This window comes from Arvicola amphibius, chromosome X, assembly GCF_903992535.2.
Source record: "Arvicola amphibius chromosome X, mArvAmp1.2, whole genome shotgun sequence".
In the NCBI taxonomy this organism is placed as follows: Eukaryota; Metazoa; Chordata; class Mammalia; order Rodentia; family Cricetidae; genus Arvicola; species Arvicola amphibius.
Genome location: NC_052065.1, coordinates 5,020,409 through 5,034,674, shown reverse-complemented (window position 1 = coordinate 5,034,674; position 14,266 = coordinate 5,020,409). Strand labels below are relative to the sequence as shown.

The window sequence follows — 14,266 nt, the reverse complement described above, 5'->3', positions numbered from 1 at the left end:
GCTAATGGTTCTGGGTTCTATAAAAAAGCAGGCTGACCAAATGATGGGGGACAAGTCAGTAAGCAACTCCCCTCCCAGGTTCCTTCCCTGTTTGAGTTCCTGTCCTGACTTCCTTCAGGGACGAACTGTGATGTGAAAATGTACGCCAAATAAACCCTTTCCTAACTTGCTTTTTGGTAATGGTGTTTTGTTGTACTAGAAACCCTAACTAAGATACTTACTAAAGTCAGTTCAAGACACACTACTACTAGAGAACTTTCTGTGATCCTAGTACAGTGAGGACCCAGCGGCACAGCAGGAGCCTCAATACTCAGTGACATTGAATTCAGCTTTCTAAGGATTAAGGCGCTTATAGGGAGCCAGGTGGTGGTGTCGTATGCCTTTAATCCCAGCACTCGGAAGGCAGAAGCAGGAGGATCTCTGAGTTCGAGGTCAAGCTGATCTACAAGAGCTAGTTCCAGAACAGGCTCCAAAGCTACAGGGAAACCCTGTCTTGAAAAAAATATTCATAGGGAAAGAGTAAGGGTTAATTCCCAGACAACCAGAACCTTCTATTAAATTGAAATTTTCTCCCACTAAGCATTTTAATTATAATATTTTTGGCTATAATTCTAGTAAATGAGATCCTTATCACCATTGGGAGAAATCTCTGTACTAATGAAAAGGCTTGTAAGATTTTATAAGAAACCAGCAATGATGGGGCACAGCTCTAATCCCAGCACTTAACGAGTGGAGCTATGGGGAATGAGGAGTTACACAGTCAGTCCAAGGTCAGCCTGGGCTACATAAGACTCTGTGTCCAAAAAAAAAGACAAAAAACAAGAAAGGCTCCTTTTAAGATGTGGCTATATAGTACTGAACTAGATTTTAAGATCTGTACAGATGTGGGAAACACGGGTATATTGAAAAAGGAGCATATTAAATCATCTGTGGAATCGGGCTAGAAAACAAAAACTACCAAATTCTAGGGCTGGTGAGGTTTATCAGTGGTTTGTGCTTGCTGTACAAGCCTGATGACCCAACTCATGGATAACAGTGAGTTCGAGGCCAGCCTGGTCTACACTGCAGGTTCTAGGACAGCCAGGGCTGTTATACAAAGAAACCCTGTTTTGAAAAAAAAAAAACAAAGCAAAAAAAAACCAAAAATACTCTTAATTAACTTTTTTTTTCAGACAAGATCTTGGTTGGTCTGGAACTCACAGAGATCCACCTGCTTCTGCCTCTTGAGTGATAAAATTAAAGGTGTGTCCTTTGAGTTTTAAGCAACTTGGAGGCCTGGAAGTATAGCTCACTGTAGTGCTTCTCTAGTATGGACGAGGCCACGGGGTCAATGCTGAACTATAAATATAAACAGTTAAAATACAATGTGAAAAAAGATGAACAGGTACTGGAGACATGGCTAAGAGGTTTAATAAAGCATATTGTTCTTGTAGGGGACCTGAGTTCTAGTCCTAGCATCCACATCAGGCAGCCTGAAACCACCTGTATCTCCAATTTCAAAGGGATCTGATGCCTCTGCCTTGCATGGGTACCAGCACTCTCATGCACACACCTACACACAAAGACACATAATTGAAAATAATGTATTTTTAAAAAATCTAGAAGCTCTTTAAGAAAATGGGTTGAGCAGTGGTGGCACATGCCTTTAATCCCAACACTCGGGAGGCAGAGGTAGGCAGATCTCTGTGAGTTCGGAACCAGTCTGGTCTACAAGAGCGAGTTCCAGGAAAGGCTCCAAATGCTTTAGAGAAATCCTGTCTCAAAAAACCAAATAAATAAATAAATGAAAATGGATGATTAACTAATTTTTGGGTGATTTTTCAGCCTTTACTACCCACCCCAACCACACAATATTAGACTCCCTAGAAAACTTGGTGAACTTTCAGTTTTTATGCCCATAGTTTCCTACTCCAGGGATGGAGATGGAAGAGATGCAGATCAAAAGACATCAAGAAACCCTATCTTAACTATAAGCAATTCTCTCCCTGCCAAAAAAATTGTAAAGTTCAAAGATATCCTCAATGTACTTACAAAAGGGGCAATGAATATACAGGAGGAAAGATGGAGAAGTAAAAAAAATTCTTATAGTCAGGCATGACAGCACATAATTTCAGCACTTGAGAGGTAGAAGCAGGAGAATCAGAATTAGAAGCCAGTCTCAGCTAAACAGGAAGTCTGAGATTGTCTGAAAAAAACAATTTACATTATTAAATGTATGTTAAAACATTAACTCAAAGCCGGGCTGTGGTGGCATCTTTAATCCCAGGACTTGGGAGGCAGAGGCAGGAGGATCTCTGTGAGTTCAAGGCCAGCCTGAACAGAGAAACCCTGTTTTGAAAAACAAAAAAACAAAACAAAAAAAATATTAACTCAAATTTAGTCACAACAGTCTTAGCCAATATAGAGATAATAATTTCCTTGGCAACAGTCACTATAGACTCAATTTGAGTGACTTCCATCTTTCCCAAATTTTCTTTGCAAAGTACCCTTCTTTTTTTCTTTTCTTTTTTGTTTTTTGAGACAGGGTTTCTCTGTGTAACAGCCCTAGCTGTCCTACAACTAGCTCTGTAGACCAGGCTGGCCTCTAACTCACAGAGATCCATCTGTCTCTGCCTCCTAAGTGCTAGGAATAAAGGCATGTGCCACCACCCAGCTCCTTTTATTTAGTGTGTGTGTGTGTGTGTGTGTGTGTGTGTGCGTGTGCGTGTGCGTGTGCGTGTGCGTGTGCATGTGTACCTCATAGACTAGAAGGCTGCATTGGATCCCTCGGAACTGAAGTTACACAGGTGGTTGTGAACCACCTGACATGGGTTCTGGGAACTGAATTACAGTCCTCTGTAAGGGCAACATGTGTTCTTAACTGTTGAGCCACCTCTCAAGCTCTACTCTGTTTTTTAGATCTATCAGACATTTCCCCAACTACTTACAAGTCTTGCTGCTTATGGCTTCAAGGGAACTTGCCCCAGAGATACAATTTTTTTTTGCTTACCATCAGTAACGGATCAATAAACCTTTTTATTTCAGAATGTTTGATTTCATGAATTTTGGTTTTCCAAGAATGGGCAAATTATTTAATTCAGTTAAACAATAATCATGTGGGAAATACAGAAAAAGACATAACAGACTTCAGGACACATAACTTGCAGTTCCATTATTTCAAATTTCTCTCTTGCAACACATTTCGAAAATTCAACAAATATTCACTTAGATTCACCCTAATGTAGTTGATTTTTTTTGAGACAGGGTTTCTCTGTAGCTTTGGAGCCTGTCCTGGAACTAGCTCTTGTAGACCAGGCTAGCCTCAAACTCACAGAAATCTGCCTGCCGCTGCCTCCTGAGTGCTGGGATTAAAGGTGTGCACCACCACTGGGCTGATTTTTGTTTAATACAAGTGGAAAATGTTAGTTACAGACATAGTGTGTGCACACACTTGAAGAAGGATAAGTTAATCATCTCCACCTTCTGCACTAGGTGGCACTTATAGAGCCACCTATAATCTGGGCCCAAGATTTGTTCTTAAAATAAGGACCTAGCCAGGCAGTGCCTTTAATCCCAGCACTCGGGAGGCAGAGGCAGGTTTATCTCTGTGAGTTCGAGGCCAGCCTGATCTACAAGAGCTAGTTCCGGGACAGTCTCCAAAAGCTACAGAAGAAACCCTGTCTCGAAAAGCCAAAAATTAATTAATTAATTAATTAATTTCCGGGTGGTGGTGGTGCATGCCTTTAATCCCTGCTGCACTCGGGAGGCAGAGGCAGGTGGGCTCTCTGTGAGTTCAAGGCCAGCCTGGTCTACAAGAGCTAGTTCCAGGACAGGCACCAAAAACTATAGAGAAATCCTGTCTCGAAAAAAAAAAAAAAAAGAAAAAAAAGATAAGGCATTAGTAGAAAGACATCCACAATTAATAATGGCTAATCACCTCTAGGACTTCTGGACAGATCTTAACTGCATCATCCTGAAGGTAGTGCTTTGTCTCTCATGTTTGTCCATGGGTCTATTTCAAAGGTAAGATAAGCAGGGCTGGAGAGATGGCTCATGCTTCCATAAGACTAGGGTTAACATCCCAACAACCACATAATGGCAGCTCACAACTGTCTATAACTCTAGTTCTGGGGACTCAAACTCCCTCTACTGGCCACTATAGGTACCAGGTATGGATGTGATATACAGATATGCATATAGGCAAAACACTCATACACATATTTAAAATTTGAGATAATAAACCAGGGGTGGTGCCATATACCTGTAATCATAGTGCTCATTAGGCTAAGAGAGGATGACTGGCACAAGCTCAAGGCCAACTTGGACTATAGAATGAAACATAGTCTCAAAGACAAACAAAAAGGTGAGGGCCAGGCATAGTGATACATGCCTTGTAATCCTAGCACTTGGAAAGTTAAGACAGATCAGGAATTCAAGGTCAGCTTTAGCTAATGCAGTGAGTTAAAGGACAGCCTGGGCTACAAAGAGAGATATTGTCGGAAAACAAAAGCAAACAACAGAAAGGTAAGAAAGGTAAGATGGACATGGCTACTCCTGTCTGTAATCCCAGCACTTGAGAAGCTGAGGCAGGAGAACTGCTTTGAGTTCCAGGCCAGCCTGGGCTTACAATATAAGTTTCAAGCCCTTATTGCCAAATGAAAAAAGTGAGAAAACTGAAGTTCAGCAATGTCAAATATTTTATATGACAAATGAGACACACACACACACACACACACACACAGAGAGAGAGAGAGAGAGAGAGAGAGAGAGAGAGAGAGAGAGAGAGAGAGAGAGAGAGAGAGAGAGAGAGCGAGAGCGCTATCATATACCCCAAGATGGTGTGGAGCTCAATCTACTCAGGTTTGTTGACAACAGTGGACACTGAGTCAATACTGACTCAGAGGATGGGAAAGTCACTCTAATACTGGCAGAACTACCCCAGGCACAGACAGGAGGAAATCCAGGGCTGCAGAGAGGTTCAGTCTTTTTTTTTTTTTTTTTTTTTTTGGTTTTTCGAGACAGGGTTTCTCTGTAGTTTTGGAGACTGTCCTGGAACTAGCTCTTGTAGACCAGGCTGGCCTCGAACTCAGAGATCTGCCTGCCTCTGCCTCCCGAGTGCTGGGATTAAAGGCGTGCGCCACCATCGCCCGGCTTTTGAGAGGTTCAGTCTTTTAAGAGTACTTACTGTAGCCGGGTGGTGGCGGCGCATGCCTTTAATCCCAGCATTCGGGAGGCAGAGGCAGGCAGATCTCTATGAGTCTGAGGCCAGCCTGGTCTACAGAGGCCAACCTGGTCTCCAGGACAGCAAGGGCTACATACACACACAAAAAATCCTGTCTCACACCAAAGTCTCTAATGCCTTCAGGACAGATGAAGAAGTGGTGGAGAGGCAGGAGAAAAGCAGAGATTTTGCTGTTTCAGGTATGTTTTTTTGGTTCTGTTTTTTGTTTTGTGTGTGTGTGTGTGTGTGTGTTTGCTGTTCTTGTTTTTTGCTTGCTTGCTTACTTTGCTTTATTTTTTCCCATGAAGGGATGCAACAGGGATGAGGAGGGAATATGGAAGAACTAGGAGGTGAATAGATTGGGGGTGCATGATGTGAAACCCCCAAAGATTCAATAATAAAGTTTTAAAAAATCCTGTCTCAAAAAAGAAAAAAAAAACGAAGTTCATTAATTCTGTGTGAAAGAACCTAAAGGAAATGAGTATCTGAAGTGAAAAGGGGGGAAGGAGGCATTTGAGGCTGAAAGGAACACAGGACCTATGTGACAATGATGTAGCCTAACATGACAGTGGACAGCAGCTGGTGATTTATGTATTCATTAAAGGTATTTAAGCAGACTGAAACAACAGGTGCTATGCTAAGTATACATCACAAGCATTAAGAATAGCATACTGGGTAATTTCATTCTCAGTAGTAAAATAATTAAAAGAAGGCATCACTGGTGGGTAAGTAAAATAAGAACAAGATTTCAATAGTTGAAAAACCTGTTGCTTGGGGAACAACCAGAGGTACTCTCTTTCAATATCCTATAACACCATCAGGAAAACCATTCAACTATTCACATCCCCCAAATATGCCAATGGGACATTATATGGTCTCAGTTCACATTATCTCAAACCGCTCTGTATTTTCAGTCCCCAAAGGACTCCATGAATGCTTAGGAACAGGAATTGATCTCTAAAAATACAAATCGTGTCTCATTAGAAATGGACCCCACATAAGAAGTCCTTGGGTGCCCAAGAATGAGTAGCAGCTAGGATAAATTATCATCATCATCATTTGAGGTTCTGGGGCACTGAACTTAAGGTTTCATGCATGCTAGGCAACCACTCTACAACTGAACAATATCCCCAAACCCATAATGGATTTAAAATATAATTAAAGAATAAAGATTTAGCGGGGCAGTAGTGACACATGCCTTTAATCCTAGTACTCAGAAGGCAGAGGTAGGAGGATCTCTGATTTCGAAGCCAGCCTGGTCTACAGAGTAAATTCCAAGGCAGCCAGAGCTACACAGAGAAACCTCGTCTTGAACCACCCTCCCCCGAAAAAGGAATTAAGATTTATCTGGGGTGAGGAATTTAAAACAGTGTAGAACATAGGCATAACATGCATAAGGTTTGATCCTCACAACCACCACCAAAAAAAAAAAAAAAAAAAACTGTGGTAGAATGTTTGCCTAGCATGCATGAAGCCCTGGGTTTGCTCCCCAGCACTACATGAACCAGGTGTGGTGGCACATGTCTATGATCACATAACCTGGCATGTCGAGGCAGGAGGATTATAAGTTCAAAGTCACCATTCCCTACCTAGAGAGTATGAGGCCAGTCAGGGCAGGATGAGACCATGAGATGGTGCCTCAAAAAAAAAATACTGGTGTGGGGATTAAATACATGGACTCATCACCCATCATTAGCCTCAAAAGTATAAAGGTTAATATCACCTGTAACTGCAGCATACACTGAACATTCTAATTTTAGCACACCAACTTTGAAGCACTTAAAGTTATTTAATTCACATGTCTATTGCTTTTCAATATAAATGAATAAACATAGTTTTTTGGTAACCTTATATTTATTTTATTTTTATAATTAGCATACAAAGTAATGGGTTTCATTATGGTATTTTTATACAATTTAAGAGGATGGTGGGATAAAAATATTTTATTTGGGGAGTGGTTCGAAATTAGGGGCTCATACTTCCCTTGCAAAGGACTGGAGTTCAGCTACAGTGGTACACAATTGCCTTTAACTCCAACTCCAGGAGATCTGACACCCTCTTCTGGTCTCACTTGTGCATAAATCCCTACACATACACATGCTTTCCAGTCCCACCAATTTTTCTGGAAATATTATTTCATTTTTTTCTTTACAGCTAAATAAAATGCTACTGTGTATATACACCACATTTTCTTTACCCGCCCACAGTTTATGTTCTTATTTTGTTCATTTTTTTTTTTTTTTTTGGTTTTTCGAGACAGGGTTTCTCTGCAGATTTTTTAGAGCCTGTCCTGGAACTAGCTCTTGTAGACCAGGCTGGCCTCGAACTCACAGAGATCCGCCTGCCTCTGCCTCCCGAGTGCTGGGATTAAAGGCGTGCGCCACCACCGCCCGGCTATTTTGTTCATTTTTAAGACAAGATCTCACTGGGCAGTGTTAGTGCATGACTTTAATCCCAGGACCACTAGGGTTGTTACCCAGAGAAACCCTGTCTTGAAAAACAAAAACAAAAAAGACAGAGTCACTTTTTGTTGTTTCTTCTTTGCTTTTTGTTCATTAGAGATAGGGTTTTCTATGTAACGGCCCTGTCTATCCTGGAGCTCACTTTGTAGACCAAGCTGGCCTCAGAGATCCGCCTGCCTCTGCTTCCCAAGTTGTGCTTGGTCACCACCCAACAAAACTGTCCTTGAACTACTGACTTCTTGCCTCTACCTCCTAAAAGTTAGGATTACAGGTAGGCACCCAAGCCTAGCTCCATTCTTCTGTTAATGAACATCTAAACTGATTCCACATCCCCCTAGCTATTGTGAATAGAGCAGCAATTAAAAATTCTATTAACCTTAAGCATACCAGGCAAGCACTCTACCCACTAAGCTATATTTTCAGCCTTAAAACTAATTTTAGTATCAGTAGCATTCATTAAGTGGATCTACAATAAGTATAACTGAGAATCCCCCCTCAGAAAGCCGTGTGTAGTGCCCTCCCTGTAATCCCAACACCGTGGGGACTGAGGACATCCTAGGCTACACAGTGAGTTGAAGGACAATTTGAGCTATATAGAAAGAAAGAGGAAAGGGAAGGGGATGGGGAAAGGAGAAACAGAAAGGGAAAAAAATCCCTTCTTGGAGGGAAGAAGAGTATCAAGTTTTCCCTTACATGTAGAACCTAAATTCAAAAATACCTATGTAAAATGAAAACATGAAAACAGAAGGGGAATATTTCTTTTCTTTCTTTTTTTTTCGAAACAGGGTTTCTCTGTAGCTTTGGAGCCTGTCCTGGAACTAGCTCTTGTAGACGAGGTTGGCCTCGAACTCACAGAGATCCACCTGCCTCTGCCTCCCAAGTTCTGGGATTAAAGATGTGCGCCACCACCATCCGGTTTAGAGTGGGAATATTTCGATGAAAAAAGGTGACCAGTAAGGTGGAAGGGGGACAAGGGAGGGTAATGGAGAACGTGAGCAAACTACAATGGTTTACATACACAAAAATGTCATAATGGAACCTGCTACTTTGTACACACACACACAAAAAAAATACAAGTTACAAAAATTAAACATGGGACTGGGAAGAAAGTTTAGTCAGTAAAGTACCTGCCATGCAAGCATGAGAACTTAGGCTCAATCCCAGAACCCACGAAGAAAAAAGTCCAATGGTGGAATGTGTTTATAAGTCTAGCACTGGGAAGGCAGAAAGAGGTGGGTCCTTGGGGATCCCTAGCCACTAGCCAAAACTGTGAGTTCCAGGTCAGAGACTTAGTTTCAAAATAAGATGCAAAGTGCCTGAGGAATGAGACCTAAGTTGGGCCTGTGGACTCCACAAGCACACCCCACATCCACATAATGTGTACACACACACACACACACACACACACACAAAGGAAAAAAACAAGCTAGGTGGTGGTGGCACATGCCTTTAATCCCAGCACTGGGGAGGAGGAGCACAGAGGCCAGCCTGGTCTACAGAGTGAGTTCTAGGCCAGCCAGGAAACTCTGTCTTAATAAACCAAAAAAAAGGAAGGAAGGAAGGAAGGAAGGAAGGAAGGAAGGAAGGAAGGAGGGAGGGAGGGAGGGAGGGAGGGAAGGAAGGAAAACTTTAGTTATCACTGTTGGTGATAGGGAACAGGAACATGAATTCATGCCCAACAATGGGTTATACTGCATTGCCCACACTTATCTCCATCCCTACCCCTATGAAATAAAGTAAAAAAAAAATCTATTTTCTTTCACATAGCTATTAAGAATGACCTCTAAATGTTCAATGTAGGCTATATATTTAAAATCTAGAATTATCTTAGAAATTCTTTTCTTTGTTGCTTTTTTGCTGTTCTTGTATAGCCTTGGCTGTCCTTGAACTCACTCTGTAGACCAGGCTGACCTTGAATTCAGAGATCCACCTGCCTCTGCCTCCTTGAATGCTGGGATTAAAGACATGCACCACCACCACCTGGCTCATTTTAGAAATTCTAAAATAAACTAGTGTCTACACTGTAACAGAGCAATAGGGGAGAGGAAGAACTGTCCTCTTAAATTCCTTCAAGTAGCTCCATAAATATCAATAATATATATTATACACACACACACACACACACACACACACAATTCCTTCAAGTAAAAATCCCAGGTAAACCGGATACATCCCATTCTCTACTACAAGAAAATCTAAATAAGCCGGGCTGTGGTGGTACACGCCTTTAATCCCATGAGGCAGAGGCAGGCAGATCTCTGTGAGTTCGAGGCCAACCTGCTCTACAGAGTGAGCTCCAGGACAGGCCCCAAAGCTACAGAGAAACCCTGTCTCGAAAAGCCAAAACAAGAAAAGAAACATCTAAATAACTTATTATTTCAAATCCCCCCAAATAAAAATGCAAACTCAAAACAACATCCCCTTTCTAATGTTTTATTGTATGAGGTTTCCTTTGCCAGAGAGCTGGCTCTGGTGTGTGGATTCTGGTCAGATATTGCCTGAGTCTCTCAAGAAAAAGAATGAAAATGTAAGTATTTGTTTAAAGGATACTTATTAATCACTATACTATAATGTTTTAATAAGTTGTTCATTTAATAAAAAGCACGACAACAAACGAGAATTAATTTTATCCTTCCTTTCCCTTCTATAAATGATGCAACCGAAGGTCCAATAAAATACTTCCCTCTATCCCAACAAAAAGCGTGTTTCAAGTGACTAAGGGAACATCTGCAGTCTGGGTGTGGTGACTTGGATGATCTCTGAAGTACAGACCCAAAGAAACCACACAGAAAGATTCAGTCTCAAAACGAAGAAGCAAACACTCCCCAATACCACTTCATTTGATGTCTTTCCTCTGCCCCCTCCACCTCATATAAAATACTTATATCTCCACGATGTGATAATGCCCAAATCATACCAAGATTTGTGTGAGATTTTTGCTTTTGCAATAAAAGATGAAAAAGAAAATCAGTTTGCATTATTAACTTTAAAAAAAAACAAACATGTCGCCAGGAAAATCGGAACGAGATCCTTTTCCTTGCTGCGTATACCTCCGCACCACCTGCAAGCATACAGAAGGTTAGCGCGAGAACCAGGAGACGGGAGATCTGCCATCACGTTCTTCCGAAATGTCCTCATGATGTTCCCCTCGGGCACACGGGACGAGGACCCGCATCCTCCCCCCCCCCCCCACACACACGCCACAGCTCTCAGCTGCAGTCTCGTGGGCTTGGATACTCAATCACCAGGCTGCCACGAAAGGAGGGGCCGCGGCGGGCCAGATGCCCCAGTAGCGAAGCCACTATCTTGGCGATTTCCGGGCTGGGAGGCGGCGGCAGCAGTGGCGGCGGCGGCGGCGGCGGCGGGGGAGGGGGGGACGCGTCTTCGCGGTGGCCGCGGCCCACTCTCTTCGTGAACCGCCGCTGCCCTGGTGCGACACGAGTTTTCCCAACCTTGAGAAAGGTGGGGGGTGGGGACCCGCAAAGCTGGGCCACCTTGGTAGGTTGGCTGTGGGTTCCTGGTCGGTGCGCTTTAGCCAGGATGGAGCATGAGCGCTAACCAGTGTGCAAGCCAGCCAAGCCCTCCTCTCCCAACACCTCAGCGGGGGTCTCCCCGCGCCCGCAGGGCTGGCATCCCAGAAACCCCCTCGAGCGCCGAGGATACCTCAGGAATAACTGTGGAAAAAAGATACTTGCTCCGCGTTCTCCCTCCCCCTCTGCAAGCTCGCCCACTCACCCACATCAAGTCCGAGGGGACCTCGCCACCTGCTGATAGAGGGACGCGGACTGAGGTCCCCGCGTCAGGTTGACCTAGGCCTCGGGAAAAGGGCATCTGGGCGAGGGTGTCACCGTGGCCCGCCCCGCCCCCCCCGGGGGGTCCTCAGCCCGGCCTGGCCGGGCACTCCCGAGCCCTTACCTGGCTGCCGAGGGGTGGGCTGGGAGGCTCGCCCTGCGCTCGCTTCCATGGACTTGGCGGGCTGCAGCGAGGTGCCCTTCGGCACCCCTTCCGAGGGGGCTCCGGCTCCGTTCCCACCACTGCGCTCCATCGAGCTGCGCGGGCTGCACAGGCGCACTGTCCGGCCAGCCGCGCCGCACCAACTCCGCGCGTGTCCGCATGCGCACGCGCCCTCCCTCCCACCTTGCGCGCTGTCCTCGCACTGCCTGGGCTCGCTGCGCCGGACCCTCGCGCACCCGCGTGTGCGTCACCCCTCAGCTCGCGCGCGCGCGCGCGCACGCGCGAAGACACGGCACGCGCGATGCGCTCATGGCTTCTCAATTGCCGAGCGACGACTCTCTTGGTGGTGTGAAATGCGCCGCTGTTCTCACGCGAAATGTGCCGGACGTGCACGTGCACTGTTCACTGTAATGTTCACCCAAATTGTGTGAGCACAAGTTCTTACTGCTTAACATAGATGGTGCGAGTGCGTGCGCGCGCTCACACCCACACACGCCAAACCCAGCGCATTTCTTCTTAGAGTTCACATATATCTTGCACATGCAGTGAGCACACTCGACCTAAACGAGTTTCCACACATCAGCGCACAAATACACTTAAAGCTAATCAGACCTTGCACACTGACTATGTGTGCATACGCGTTCACACCGGGCGTCTGCAATAGTCTCCATGTGGGCCAATGCCACGTGTGCAGATGCCATGTGCAGATACCACAATCAGGTTTCGGTTCATTTATTTATTTCTTTATTTGCTTGCCATGGGTCCATCCTGTAAAATAATGAGTTTCGTTATCCATTTTCATTTACGTCTATCACGTACTTTGGGAGTTGGGGCATGATTTTGAGACAGGGCCTTACACTATATCCCAAGCTGACCTGGAACTTTGTAAACCTGGGCTAACCTCTAATTCCTGGCCATCTTCCTGCCTCAGTCTCTCAAGTCCTGGAATTACAGGCACAGTTACCACACCCGGCCATATCCTGTACTTTGATTTTTCCCCTCCCTTTACTCTCTTTTGTTCCCCTGCTCCCTCTTGCCAGACCTTTTCCTCTTCCCCAAAAGTCTCCTTTCTATTTCCATGTCATATATGTGTGTGTATGTGTAAACATAATTTTAAAATCTAGATTCTGCATATGTTGTATTTGTTTTGCTTTGGGCAGTCTCATTCCATGTGTTGTTGTTGTTTTCTTTTTGTTTCGGGTTTTCTCTGTGTATCCCTGTGTAGCCCTGGCTGTCCTGGAACTAACTCTGTAGGCCAGACTGGCCTTGAACTCAGAGATCTGTAGCCCAGGCTGGTGTGGAACTCACTTTATACCACTCAATCGTTCACAATCAAGACTGAGGTATCAGCCTCCTGAGTGCTGGAATTAGAAAAATAAAGAACCACGTTGGGTTTCTATTTGTTTTCCGTTTGTTTGTTTATTTGTATATTTGTTTTAGGGGTGAAAGGAAAAGGATCAGGTAGCCTAGACTGGCCTTGAACTCACTATGTAAGGGAGACAGACCCCTGATCCTACTGCTTAAGCCTCCTGAATTGTAGGAATCAGGACTTTCTTTCTTTTTTTTTTTTTTTCGAGACAGAGTTTCTCTGTGGCTTTGGAGCCTGTCCTGGAACTAGCTCTTGTAGACCAGGCTGGCCTCAAACACACAGAGATCCGTCTGCCTCTGCCTCCCGAGTGCTGGTATTAAAGGCGTGCGCCACCACCGCCCGGCGGAATCAGGACTTTCACTACTATGCCTGGCTACATTTTTCTGAGTCTGACTTACTTTGTTCAACGCAATGATCTCCATTTTCCTACATTTTCCAGCAAATATCATACGTTTTCCTTTTTCGTAGCTGAATTAGACTCAAATGTGTATATATACCACTTTTCTATCCCTCATTAGTGTATACCCAGTCCAATCCTATGGGTTATTATGAATGGTGAGCTACAGTAAACAGGATTCAAGTATCTTTACTTGATTCTGACTTTGATCCTCTTGGTATAGCTGGGTCATACAGTAGTTCTAAGTTTAGCTTTGGGAGACCCTCATCTTAACTGACATTCTTACTGGTGTGGGAGGGGTCTCTTTCCCCATATCCTCCTCACCATTTGCTTTTTCTTTCCATCTTTCTTCCTTCCTTTCTTTCTTCCTTCCTTCCTTCCTTCCTTCCTTCCTTTCTTTCTTTCTCTTTCTTGTTTTTTGGTTTTTCGAGACAGAGTTTCTTTGTGTAGTCCTGGCTGTCTGGAACTCACTCTGTAGACCAGGCTGGCCTCAAACTCAACATCCACCTGCCTCTGCCTCCCGAGTACTGGGATTAAAGGCATTTTGGATGATAGTCACTCTGACTGGAATGATATGTCATTTCTATGTAATTCTGAGTATCCCCTTCCCCTATTCACAGGGTCTCATCTAGCACAGTTGACCATGGCCACAAAGTTTGTAGTTGCCAGGCAGTGATGGCGCATGCCTTTAATCCCAGCACTTGGGAGGCAGAGGCAGGTGGATCTCTGTGAGTTCAAAGCCAGCCTGATCTAGAAGAGCTAGTTCCAGGACAGGCTCCAAAGCTACAGAGAAACCCTGTCTCGAAAACAAACAAATAAACAAAAACAAACCATAATGGGCCGATGTAGGTTAGCCTAGGTAGTCTAGTAGAGAATTTGAGACC

General features: G+C 44.3%; 1 protein-coding gene across 8 annotated transcripts in view; it reads right to left on the bottom strand.

Annotated features, from left to right (window-relative positions):
• Map7d2 (MAP7 domain containing 2) overlaps positions 1-11,689 on the bottom strand; it is a 105,277-nt gene extending 93,588 nt beyond the window's left edge. For all 8 annotated transcript variants that reach the window (XM_038316497.1, XM_038316498.1, XM_038316500.1 and 5 more), the window contains exon 1: positions 11,578-11,689. In XM_038316497.1, the coding sequence (XP_038172425.1) occupies positions 11,578-11,626 (49 nt within the window). In that variant the 5' untranslated portion in view covers positions 11,627-11,689. The remainder of the gene's footprint in view (positions 1-11,577) is intronic.
• Between the last annotated feature and the right edge of the window lie 2,577 nt (positions 11,690-14,266).